This window comes from Geotrypetes seraphini, chromosome 1 (genome assembly GCF_902459505.1).
Source record: "Geotrypetes seraphini chromosome 1, aGeoSer1.1, whole genome shotgun sequence".
In the NCBI taxonomy this organism is placed as follows: Eukaryota; Metazoa; Chordata; class Amphibia; order Gymnophiona; family Dermophiidae; genus Geotrypetes; species Geotrypetes seraphini.
In genome coordinates, this window is record NC_047084.1 from 467,911,354 (window position 1) to 467,924,265 (window position 12,912).

At 41.8% G+C, this 12,912-nt stretch overlaps 1 protein-coding gene across 6 annotated transcripts in view; it reads right to left on the reverse strand.

Annotated features, from left to right (window-relative positions):
- Positions 1-323: 323 nt before the first annotated feature.
- Positions 324-12,912, reverse strand: part of CDK16 (cyclin dependent kinase 16) — a 110,784-nt gene continuing 98,195 nt past the window's right edge. For all 6 annotated transcript variants that reach the window (XM_033924338.1, XM_033924321.1, XM_033924306.1 and 3 more), the window contains one exon: positions 324-6,825. In XM_033924338.1, the coding sequence (XP_033780229.1) occupies positions 6,794-6,825 (32 nt within the window). In that variant the 3' untranslated portion in view covers positions 324-6,793. The remainder of the gene's footprint in view (positions 6,826-12,912) is intronic.

Sequence of the window (12,912 nt, forward strand, 5' to 3'; positions counted from 1 at the left end):
GTTGTTGGTGGCAGGTGGGATATAGGACACAAAGATTTTCCCATACTGCAGCCAGTACAGGGAGGTAAGGGGACTATGCTCTGGATATGTTTTCTTCAGCATCTCTCGAGCTGTAGACTTTCGAGGGACTTGCTGTGGATTTTTAGGAGATTTAGTGGGAATTTGCTGAAACTTGGGTCAGGTGCGTCACAAAGGAATTTGCCAGCATGAATACAAGAGATTTTGATGGAAATGTGCCGGAGAGGGTTCAGAAGGCTGATGTGAAGATACTCATGTACATGATCTGAGCTCTTAAGTCAGTACTTTTGGCTGATGTGAACCTCCCCCCCCCCCCCCCAAACACACACACACATTCTTTTTTTTTTTTTTTTAGCACTTGAAAATTCACATGGCTCAAGATTACTTCCCAAACACATTAGTAAGGAAAATAGAGAGTTGCATCCGTCTCCAAAAATCTTATAAAGTCTATGGACCTTCCTGCTATGTATTGCATTCATTCTGTTTCTTACACTTGTAGTACTGTGAAATAACACAAAAGGAACTCTATGTGCATGTAATTATCATCCGAGGTTACTTTTCACTCATCTCAACCAGCCCTTCGTCCAGCTAATTCTCTCTCTTAACCTCTAGCCCTTCTTCCAGTCGTCTCTCTTAACTCCCTTCCCCAGCTTACCTCCAGGGAATCTTTTTTTCAGGTTCCTTCCACCTCTAACCATCTCCTCTTTCAAAGTCATCTCCACTGTGCATGATCTCCTGCCTCAGGATCCTGTGGGTTCCCTTATCCATACATTTAAGAAATATCAAACTATTACAAGCTACACATTAGAATCTGACCCGAGTGCACCTGTTGTTCCATCTCCGCATGACACCCCTGTATCGTTTTGTCTCACTAGTGTAGTATCCTGGCGATATGCTGCACAACCCTTTTCCATTGCGCTCTTTTTTTTTCACCTGGAATGTAGTCCTGCATAGTCATGGGGAAGGGGCATGGCAAAAGCAGGAAGAACTTTTGACCCTCTGCTTCAAACCTACTCTAGATCAGTGGACCACCAGGCCAGTTGGGTTTTCAGGATAGCCCTAATGAATATGCATGAGAGCAATCTGCATATAATGGAGGTGCCAGGCATGCAAATCTGCTCCATGCATATTCATTAGGGCTATCCTGGAAACCCAATAGGCCTGGTGGTCCCCCAGGACAGGGTTGGGAACCACTGCTCTAGATCCTCAATTCTTGAGAAGAGTGAAGAGAGGATTAGTGCTTGAACAGCATAGCATGTCTTATGCAACAAGGGGGCCCATCCTGCATGCATTCTTGTGTGGGCATGCATCCCGTGTAGGAAAGAACCTGACCCACAAGTTCTCTGCAGTTCCTTTATGAGATGAGAGGCCCAAGCTGCATGATGTCCACAAAGGCAAGTATATTTCATAGCCTTCATTTTACATAAGGACATAAGAATAGCCTTATTGGGTCAGACCAAAAGTCCATTGAGCCCAGTAGCCTGTCTCACGGTGGCCAATCCAGGTCACTAGTACCTGGCCAAAATCCAAAGAGTAGCAACATTCTAATGCTACCGATCCAGGGTAAGCAGTAGCTTCAACAGTAGACTATGTTTCAACAGCAGACTATGGACTTTTCCCCTTTTTGAAGCCAGCTACATTAACCACTCTTACCACAAACTCTGGCAATGCATTCCAGAGCTTAACTATTCTCTGAGTCCAGATGTAAATGTTTTCCAGTTTGGTAGCCCTGAAAAACTGCTGATTGACATTAGTCAGTATGTTGGGGTTGCACACCTCAAAAGCTGGCCCAATGGTAGCAGCTGTGCTTGACTTAAAAATTCCACTGGATGATTTTATAACCCCACTTGTGGTCATGACCCACCATTTGAAACCTATCTTCACTGTTGCTCTCATTCATCATCAAGTTATATAAAGCAGCTGTTTTCACCATCTGCTAATTAAAGGGTTAAGTATTAAAGTTGCCATAGACCAGGGGTAGACAATTCCGGTCCTCGAGAGCCAGAGCCAGGTCAGGTTTTCAGGATATCCACAATTAATATGTATGAGATGGATTTGCATACACTGCCTCCTTGAGATGCAAATCTATCTCATGCATATTTATTGTGGATATCCTGAAAACCTGACTTGGCTCCGGCTCTCGAGAACCGGAATTGCTTACCCCTGCCATAGACTAAGGTGTCATAGATTGGGACCTGTGCTGGTTGTTGCTGGGGAGACCCCTTTATGTGTAACTTTCATGATATAAGTAGGGGAGGAAGAATTAGTAACAACCCACCTCTAAGAACACCTTCCTTGCTCTGCAGTGACTGGCAACGATTGTGTCACAGGGGATATGGAGTTATTGTGCAGATGATTTCAGAAAGTTGAGGAGAGAAGGACAGCAGGCGCTGTGCAATGGGAGTGAGGGACAAGGTCATGGCATTAAATGATGTTTCTCAGAGGTCTGGGTAAGGGGCTTCTCAACTTTGACTCTTGAGGGTCACAAAGAAGTTTTTTGGTTTTTTGTTGTTTTTTTTTAGAGTAACCGAAACATGCAAATTAATTTGGTTCTTGGACCCAAGTGTATGCAGATACGTCTGATGATATGTGTTGTGGACGATGTGAAAACCAGATTAGTGAACCACTCCTATCTTTAAATTTTCACTATATGGTGGAGAAAAAGAGTTTGACCTCTTTACCCTCTAGGGCAGGGTTACTCGAATGGTAGACCGTGGTCCGAACCCTGAAGCCCTCCCAAGTGTACTGTGAGGGTGCCAGCGGCAGACAGCCAATTACTTGTGCTGTTACCCCAGGGCCACCCAGCAGTGTCTGGCGTTCCCAATTTTTACTGCGGGAAACCACCACACCACCAGTATCACGCCCTCCCCTACTGCCTTCTGCTGTTTGCACCGAATCAACTAAAGACGTGCAAGCAGAAGCCAGACATCCTCAGAAGGCAGCTCGGCACCTTTCCAGCCACATGAATGCTGATGCATTCACTGCAATCCCGCCTCTTAGGACACAAATTCCTGTAGATTCATCAGCAGCATGCATGTGGCTAGAAAGGTCCTGCACTGCCTTCGGATGATGTCTGGCCACAGCCTGCACATCTTTAGTTGATCTGGTGCAAACAGTAGAAGGCAGTAGAGAAGGGAGTGACACTGGTGGTGTGTTGACTTCTCACATTGCTGGGTGGGCTGGGGGCGATAATACAGTAATCGGCTGTCTGGTGCCGGCAGACCTGCAAGAGACCCAGATGCAGAAGAGAGTTTAGAGGGATAGAATAGTATACAAGCTGGGATGGCTTCAGATATTGTGGATGTTCTAGAGATGACTCCTGCTCTTAGTCCTGGAGGTATTGATGACATCTTGAATCAGTGACGCATCATTGTCCTCAAGCTCTCCCCAGTTGTCTATCTGACATTTGGGGTGTTTTGTTTAAAAACCACAAAGCTTCTGTAAATAAGTGTTCAGATGTAAGCAGTTTGGTTACAGTTGTTAGAGCGCTAGCCTACAAACAAGAAGGGCTTGGGAGAGAACATTTGGAGAGGATTGTGGATTTGGAGAAGGGGGTTCTAAGGAATCTAGAGGCGCCATCAGTGCCCTAGTTCAGAATAAATTTATTATTCGTTGAAAATCGGAACAGTTGGAGAAGCAGTCTGGGCATTTATTATAAATCTGCAGCTTTCTGAATTTTCCCAAGGTTACTGGCATGTTGTGCTTGTACATATTTCAGAAATACGCACATTGTACATATTTAAGAAATAGGCATACAAGATCTTGAAGATTCTGGCCTTTGAAAATATAGAGCAGGTGTTAGACATGGCTTGGGCCCAAAGCAGAAATCTGGGAGGTGACCCTGAAGCCTGTTAGGCTGTGCCTTCAGCTTTAGGCAAGTTTGGGGCCCACTCTGGCTTGGGGGCCCAGAGCAATTGCCCTGGTTGGGAGGGGTGCTGTATTCTGGGTGTAAATGGTAGTAAGAGAGGACTAACACTTGTGTTTACTAATTTGTTATTAATTTATTAGTATGTCAACTTTGGGAAATGTGCATCCTTCCCCCAGCCATTCCCAATTCGTTGGGAGTGATAGTGCTCTGTAACAGTTGTGTGCGCAGTACTTTGCAGACTCCGGGTTTCAGACAGCCAAAGTTTCTGGACCTCGGCTTAAATTACTTGAGTAGCCCTTCTCTGGGGAGAAATCAGCAGAAGGATTGGTTTTCCCCCCCATGATTACTCAAGCTCGATTGGAAAAAAGAAAGGGGAAGAAGCTTGTCCTTCTTCTGAAGGGAATCCAGACCCCCATAGCTTGGGAAGTTAACCCTGGTGGATTTGGGTGTCTCAATATCGTGACAAGCCTCTTAAATTCTGGATACCCCACAGATGAAGCAGGGGCCACAAGAATTATGGAGGTGCTGTTAAGCCCAGAGCATGGAGCAGCACCACTTCAATCCAGAAGTGTTCTGTAAACCCAAAACTACCTTTAGGAGGTGAGCAATTCTTGGTGCTGTAGTCACCTTCCCATACTTGCTCCTGATTTAGTTTGCTCTAGGGCTGGGTTACCATATGGCTCCAGAAAAAGGAGGATGGATTGAAACATCTGGGTTTTACTTCCATTTAAACTTGGTAGAAGGAAGGAGGCAGATTAAGACATTTGGGTTTTACTTCCATTGAAAGCAATGGAAGTAAAACATGGATGTTTCAATCCGTCCTCCTTTTTCTGAAGCCATATGGTAACCCTACTCTAGGGTTCACGTGATGGTACCTTCATCCCTACAGTAGGGAAGAAGATGGATTAGATTTGCTTAACCACTCAGGATTATCTGGAATGCCCAGCACTGGTCACACTGGAGTCAGTATTGGATGCCATATCAAATTTAGAAACATCTTTCTCTGCTAAGCATGCTGTGAATTTTGAAGAGCTTAACCAAATTGTAGCTAAGGTGGATGGACAAAGCAGGATTCTCAGTCAGGCTTAGAGAGACAGTCTGGCAGATGAAGGATGTTGAAGGGATTAAAACTGCCATGACAGGAGCTAAAGGCTGTTTGGGCCATAACGTGGAATTCTTGGAAAACTAGAAGCCTGAACTCCAGACTGCTGAACTTTAATAAATCTCCCCTTTTTCCCCACGAAGATGTGTTAAATAACTATTATTTGGAAATACTGTAAATCTTCCCCCAAGGCAATGCTACCTATGCCTCAAGTTGGTTTTTTTTAAACTTCTGGGACTGAAGGAATTCAGGACAAAGAAGCAAATTAGGGGACGTCAATAGCAGGTAGCCATGGAGGTGGTGGCAACCAAAGCACCAATATTAGTTGTTTTTATCTTACAACCAGACTGTAATGCTATATTTGTTTATGCTTTAGGCATATCAAGGAGAAGTTCCTTGGATCATGTGTTCAAATCTTTCATGGTCTATCTAGGGCTACACAGCTGAAATGCAAGGATTTTGCAGCCCCTTAGGTCTAGGACATGGCCTTGGGGGCCCACTGTCAATATAGATTATCTTGTAAATGCTCTGTTATTTGGGGGGAGGATAATTCATATTTGGAGTTTTTTGATCCCAGGGAACACAAACAACTATGATTATGTCTTCTTCTCCCACAAGGTCTACCTGTGTTGCTTTGTTATAAGCTCCTGATTACTGTACTTTACTATGACACTTGTATCCCACATTCGGCTTCTTGAGTTCAACGTGGCTTACAATTACTGTCAAAAATATCAGAAGAAAATAGCAAATACAATTTCAGTGTGGACCTATAGATAATATAAAAAACATAAAAAGGTAGCTAATACAACATCAGAAACTGAGTCAGTTATACAGCCTCTCTCTTTTTTCACAATTACCAATTTGAAGGACATTGACACTCTCTGACAGGGGGTTCTTGGTTCTCCTTCAATCTGGTGGATGATATTTAGAGATGTATTTTTTCTTTCTTTTTTGGGGATATCTTTCTGCTACTTTGCTTACAACTTGCTATTTCCATATTCAAGTAATTTTTGAGTTTCTTGAATTACAGATTGTAAACTTGCATAAATAATAATAAAAAATATTAATTTCCACCATGTGACCTTGTATGGCATTATGGTCCCTGCTTTTTTAGGGGAAATTGAAATTACAGGTCTCAGCATGCATTATGGGCAAAAACCCCAGACAGATTCAGTCTTTTCCCCCTTGACTAACAGCATGTGTGTTTGTTCTGTTTCATACTCACTGCTGTCTGATTTTTTTTGTTCAGTTTTCCCTGCTGTGCTTTGCAAGGTCCAGTTGAGGATTTCTCTCCCAGAGTCTCAGAGTATCCATAAGCAAACAGTAATGACACTCTACAGTTCCCCCACCAGTAGAAGGGGGCCTCACCTATGGAGATATCATTGATCCATGGTCAGAAATCTGCCCTCTGGCCAGACATCTTTGTCCTTTCCTTAGACTCCAGGCTCTGCCTAAAATTTCCAAGCTTTTTTTTTTGCATCTCCAAATGTCAAATTCCTTCACGTCCAGTGCCATGTTCCACTTCATCCTTGAGTTCATGCATGTTGGAAGAAGATAATGGTAGGTCTTCGCTTTAATACCTCTCCAAGACTTGATGTGGCACTAATATGTCTTTGTAGTGTTTGTAGGGGGCTGCCAGAGCCACTGTAATTCTCCTGTACATTCAGAGTGTATGCTTTGTTAAAAACTCCGCTGGCCAAGCTGAAGCCCTGGAGGTGATCTCATTCTTCTTCTGCGATCAGGCCTACTTTACAGGTCTCTTGGCCCAATCCTCTTCAGAAGGAGCCTCAGCTACCCAGTGAGTGCTATAAATCTAACTTTCCATTCTGTGCAGTTACTAGAGAGAAAGAGAGAGAGAGAGAGAGTCAGAGGCCACAGATTGCTTTCCATGAAATAAAGCTATTGATAAAATAGTAAAATAATAATTGAATAACAAATTATGAGGCCCTTTATTAAGATGCATTAGGTGTTAACATATGTTTTAATAATGCAGCACAAAATGGAGTACCACTGGATATCTTACAACATCAAGCAGTAATCCTGATATTTGTGTACACTAATCATGTGCTACAAAATTATTTTTTTATTTTGGAAGGGGAATGTCATGGGCGGAGAGTGGGTGTTCTTGAGCTAACCAACTGGCACAGCTATATTATTGCATGCTAAGTGGTTAGTGCATTCATACTGCATGAGCCCTTTGGCCCTGATTCTATAAAGTCCACCTAAAAGTTAGGTGCCTACATCGGCATGCCTAATTTAATTGATCAACAGGCTAAATCGGAGCCAATAATTGAAAATTGACACCTCATAATTGACATAAATTGCAGTTAAAACCTGGATGTTTTACAATGCAGCACACTACAGCAAGGTGCAGCAGCAAAGGTCAAAAATATACATCAGGCATGGATGTTTTTTAAAAATTCCATCCTGGAAGCCCAGACTATATATATTACATGTATTAAAATATGAGGAAGGAAGACCAAACAGCAGCCAGCATGGTTAACGAGTGAGGTGAAGGAAGCTTTTAGAGCTAAAAGAGAATCCTTCAGAAAGTGGAAGAAGGATCTGACTGAAAATAATTGTAAACAACACAAGGAATGCCAAGTTAAATGAAAGGCGAAGAGAGACCTTGAAAAGAAGATTGCGCTGGAAGCAAAAACATATATTAAAAACTTTTTTAGGTATATTAAAAGCAAGAAGCCAGGAAGAAAATCAGTTGGACCGAAGACAAGGACATAGTGGAGAGATTAAATGAATTATTTGCCTCGATCTTCACTGAGGAAGATATTGGGGAGATACTGGTGCCAGAAATTGTATTCAATTTCTGATGAATCAGAGAAAATCATACAAATCTCTGTAACACTGGATGATGTAATGGGTTAATTTGACAAATTGAACAGTAGCAAATCGCCTGGACTGGATGGTATATATCCCAGAGTGCTGATAGAATTGAAAAATGAACTTGCAGAGCTATTGTTAGTAATTTGTACCGGAAGACTGAAGGGTGGTCAATGTGATGCTGATTTTTAAAAAGGGTTCCAGAGGTGATCTAGGAAATTATAGCCTGGTAAGTCTGACATTGGTGCCAGGCAAAATGGTAGAGACTATTTTAAAGAATAAAATGACAGAACATATATGTAAGTATGGATTAATGAGAGAAAGCCAGCATGGTTTTAGTCAAGGGAAATCTTGCCTCACCAATCTAATGCATTTCTTTGAAGGGATAAATGAACATGTGGATAAAGGTGAACCAGTTGATATTGTGTATTTGGATTTTCAAAAGGCATTTTCCAAAGTACTTTATGAAAGACTTCTGAGGAAATTAGAAAGTTATGGGATAGGAGGTAATGTCCTTTTATGAATTGAGAACTGGTTGAAAGACAGAAAACAGAGTGGGTTTAAATGGTCAATATTCTCAATGGAGAAGGGTAAATAACGGGGTTCACAAAAATACCTCCCTTATATTCAATTTTCAAATTCTTAAATAATGGGGTTCCCCAGGGGTCTGTGCTAGTGTAGCGTAATCTGCAAATACCACTTTATACTATCTATCACACTCTATACACAAATTGGTCTCTTTTCTCCCCCACACACTTTTTTCCTTTCTCTTCCTTTCTTTCAAGGTTTAATAAATATTTTGTATATAGTTTGTTATAGCTATTGCATCCTTAGTAAAATATGTGCTTTTATCTTATATTCCCAATATTATATTTAAGTTGCTTGAAATTATGGACTTAAAGTAAATATGATTTCTAACTGGGATTCTGAAAAGTTTGGAGTCCAGGCCTGCCCCAGCCATCTTGTCCAGGTGCTGTGCTGAAAGCACCTATTACAAAAACATGACTGGGTGTGCCAGTAAAAGGACAAATGACATGGCCAGACAGATGCAACTAAGGCGAATACACAAAAGCATGGACCCCTGCCCCCCCCCCATGGTTTGCAAGAAAATCTCATCATGACATCACCGAGATAAAGAGACTGCCCTGCTCTGTGATGCACTGCTATATGATTGGATGTGAGATAGAGACTGCCCCTGAGTTTTGATGCCTCCTGGGAATCCCCCCACATCTATAAAGCATCGATACCATGTGATGTTCGCTCTCTTTCCTCTTTTTCCTGTATCACCAACGCTGGACACTTTTTTCTCCCTCTGCAACCATGTGCTTCTAAACATGTGCTGAAGGACTTTTCAACCAGCAGTATGAGTAACTTTGAACCTTTAATCTTAGAGAAATTTTGTCTGTGTATTTCTATTAATTCTTTGCTTAACGATCTTACTGCTTCTACCAGTTTGATTGTAATTTTATACTCGCTCTAAAAAGAAAATAAACTTTCAGTTTGCTTGTAAATGTTCTGGGTCTTGGTCCTTGAATCGATATTCATATATATTTAATTATGGTTACAGAACTGAGTGTTAATCAAGCGAGCTAACTTTCTCCAAATTAATAGTTCTTTATAATACATATTTCTCTAAGCCAGAGAGGGATGTGCATTATTGGTTAAGTTCCACCAATTAATAATAAATTTTTAACACTAGGACCGCTACTTTTTAACATATTTATCAATGATCTAGAGATGGGAATAACTAGTGAGATAATTAAATTTTCTGATGACACAAAGTTGTTCAAAGTTGTTAAATCATATGAGAATTGTGAAAAATTGCAAGAGGACCTTATGAGACTGGAAGACTGGGCATCAAAATGGCAGCTGACGTTTAATGTGAGCAAGTGCAAAGTAATGCATGTGTGAAAGAGGAACCCGAACTATATCTATGTGATGCTGGGTTCTGTGTTAGGAGTCACTGCCCAGGAAAAGGACCTAGGTTTCATTGTTGAGGATACGTTGAAACCCTCAGCTCAATGTGTGGTGGCTGCTAAGAAAGCAAATAGAATGTTAGGAATTATCAGGAAAGGAATGGAAAACAAAGATGAAAATGATATAATGCCCTTGTATCACTCTATGGAACGGCCATACCTCGAATACTGTGTGCAGTTCTGGTCGCCATATCTCAAAAAATATATAGCAGAATTAGAAAACGTACAGAGAAGGGCAACAAAAATGATAAAAAGGATGGGACGACTTCCCTATGAGGAAAGGCTAAAGCAGCTAGGCCACTTCAGCTTGGAGAAGCGATGGCTCAGGGGTGATATGATAGAGATCTATAAAATAGTGGAGTGGAAAGGGTAGATGTGAACTGCTTGCTTACTCTTTCCAAAAATACTGGGACTAGGGGGCATGTGATGAAGCTACTTAGTAGTAAATTTAAAACAAACTGGAAAAAATATTTCTTCACACAACGTGTAATTAAACTCTGAAATTCGCTACCAGAGAGTGTGGTGAAATCAGTTAGCTTAGTGGAGTTTACAAAAGGTTTGGATAATTTCCTAAAACAGAAGTCCATAGGCCATTATTGAGATGGCTTGGGGAAATCCACTGCCTATTCCTAGGATAAGCAGCATAGAATCTGTTTTGCTACCTGGGATCAGGTTAGGTACTAGGGACCTGGGTTGGCCACTGTTGGAAACAGGATACTGGGCTTGATGGACCTTCAGTCTGTCCCAGTATGGCAATTCTTATGTTAGTTACCTAACTTGGTAGGTGCCTAGTCTAAGACGCCTACTTCAAAGTAGGTGTGGTTAGGGGGGCAGATTGTAGATGTGCTTTCCATGAAGGCACCTATCTTAGGTGCTGGCATTTAGACCAAGAAAACCCTGGCCTAAATAGGGTGCACCTAACATTAGGATACCAACGATGCCTCAGCCCTATTAGGCGTCGCTAAGCGTGATGCTATTCAGTGCGCATAACATTTAAAAGAATTACACCCAGTGACGCGTTCCTTGGTGCCTAAGTTTTAGGTACTTCAAGCACCATTCACTGCCTACAAAATGGGTGGTGGTAAGAGCTCATGTGTTAATTTTTAAAAATTGCCCACAAGAAAAATGGCAATAAAACCAGTTTTACCGTTATAATAAAAATGGCCTTAGCGCTTGGGAAGGACCCATGTAAGGGTATCCTAAGGCCATGGGAAGGGCATGGGCTTGACTGTAGCATTCTGAAAAGTGCGTGCTGTAACAGAATAATGGGTCAGCATGCCCAACTTTGATGCCTAGATTTCACAGCCATAAGTCTGGCATCCACAATTTGGCATGGGAATTGTCACTAAGGGTACATGCCCTTTTTTCCGGCACCCATTTTTGAGCTCTGTTTATAGAATCTGGCCTCAAGCAACTTTGGCGCATACATTAGAGAATAGCACCTAGCATTTACACACATAACTACCAATAACTGGCACCTCTAAGTACGTAATTACTGTTATTCTAAGAGTGAGGGAGAAAATCTCAAGTCTCTCAAATTGACTTCAGAAAAAAAAAAAGTAAATGAGAAACTTTTATTTCATCTATTCACACCTTGAAGATATATGAAACGTTTGGATTCCAATCTTGCAAATCTAGCTGCCCTGCATGGTAAGGTACAGATAGTCAGTGTAGTTTTGTAGGAAGAGTGGGATGTGGTCATGCTGCTTGCCACCCTCTATCAGCTGGGCTGCAGCATTTTTGAATTAGTTAGAGCTGGTGCAAACTCTTTTTTGTTTGACTAGTATAACGGGCATTACAGTAGTCCAGTCTTGAAGTTATTCTGGCATAGACCTCTGTTATCACTCATCTTTTTGATATATGGAGAGAGATTTTGCAGTTGCCATAAGTGATAGAAATAGTTTTTAGTACTTGTTTGAATTTGAAAGATCAGAGTAATTGCAATCAAGTTGCATCTCTAACCGATAATCCTTAATATAATCCATAATAACAGTCGATCCTCAATATAATATTTGTATGGACAACTGCAAGCAGGGCCATCCTCAATAAATAAGCGTGAAGACTTTTATAAAATGAAGTTACAGTACATAACAAAGGATTTAACTACTTTGGGAAGCTGCTTATCCAGTTTAAAAAAATCAACCAATACAAACCTCAGCCAATAAAAGTAACTGTATTCGCTCTCTCTCTCAGTCCTAAGGGGATCTAACAAATAGCATTTTCCTGATCCATAAAACTTCTGTCTCGGAGGAATTAAACTTAAGCTTAAAATCTCTTTTAACAGTGAGGCAGTAGTTTAGTCATGGGTGGGCAGGGGCCTACTCAGTTTCTGTTCAGGCCAACCTAGCAACAGTGTGCATTATTAATGTAGCTGGCAGGGATTCCCAAGCTCCACTAGCTAAAGAGTTCTTTCCACAGCCTCCTCGAGATGTCTAAACCTCAGGGTAGTCAGTGGCATGCTTCCATCTGCTGATGCCCACACATGCACTGTTCACATTCATGAACTGAGCATGTGCAGACAGCTCTCAGCAGCAGAAGCATGTCGCCAACTGCCCTCAGGTTTAGACAGCTCAGGGAGGCTCCGGAGAGGACTCTTTAGCAAGCAGGGCTTAGGGATCCCTTCCAGCCAAGGTATTAATTTATACCATTTGAGGGAGGGGAGAGGGGCAATGGGTAGAGAGGACATGTATGGGTCATGCCCAGCTATTCCACCGCTAGGCCTACCCAGAAATAGAGGTCTGGCTACGCTCTTCCTGTTGAGGCAATTTTACAGGACCAGATGCACTATAGTCTCCGATCATCTAATGATTGTCGCTGAACCAGTTTGCCTGGTTTAATGACCGATCATATTTGCCGACCCAATTCATAAATTGTCTCATCTTGTGATTTTCCGTACGATCGCTTATTCCCCAATTCTGGCATGCAAATGAGGGCATCAATATTAAAACCAGCCATCTGATTGATGCCCTAACTTTGCATGCCAGAATTGGATCATTAAACCCGACCCTGAAAAGTCTACAGGTCTGCCTGTTGTTTTCATTTTTTTTTCTATAGGCACAGAACATCACGGGTGCGAAAATTTGACCACATCGCTCCATTCCTCATCCATT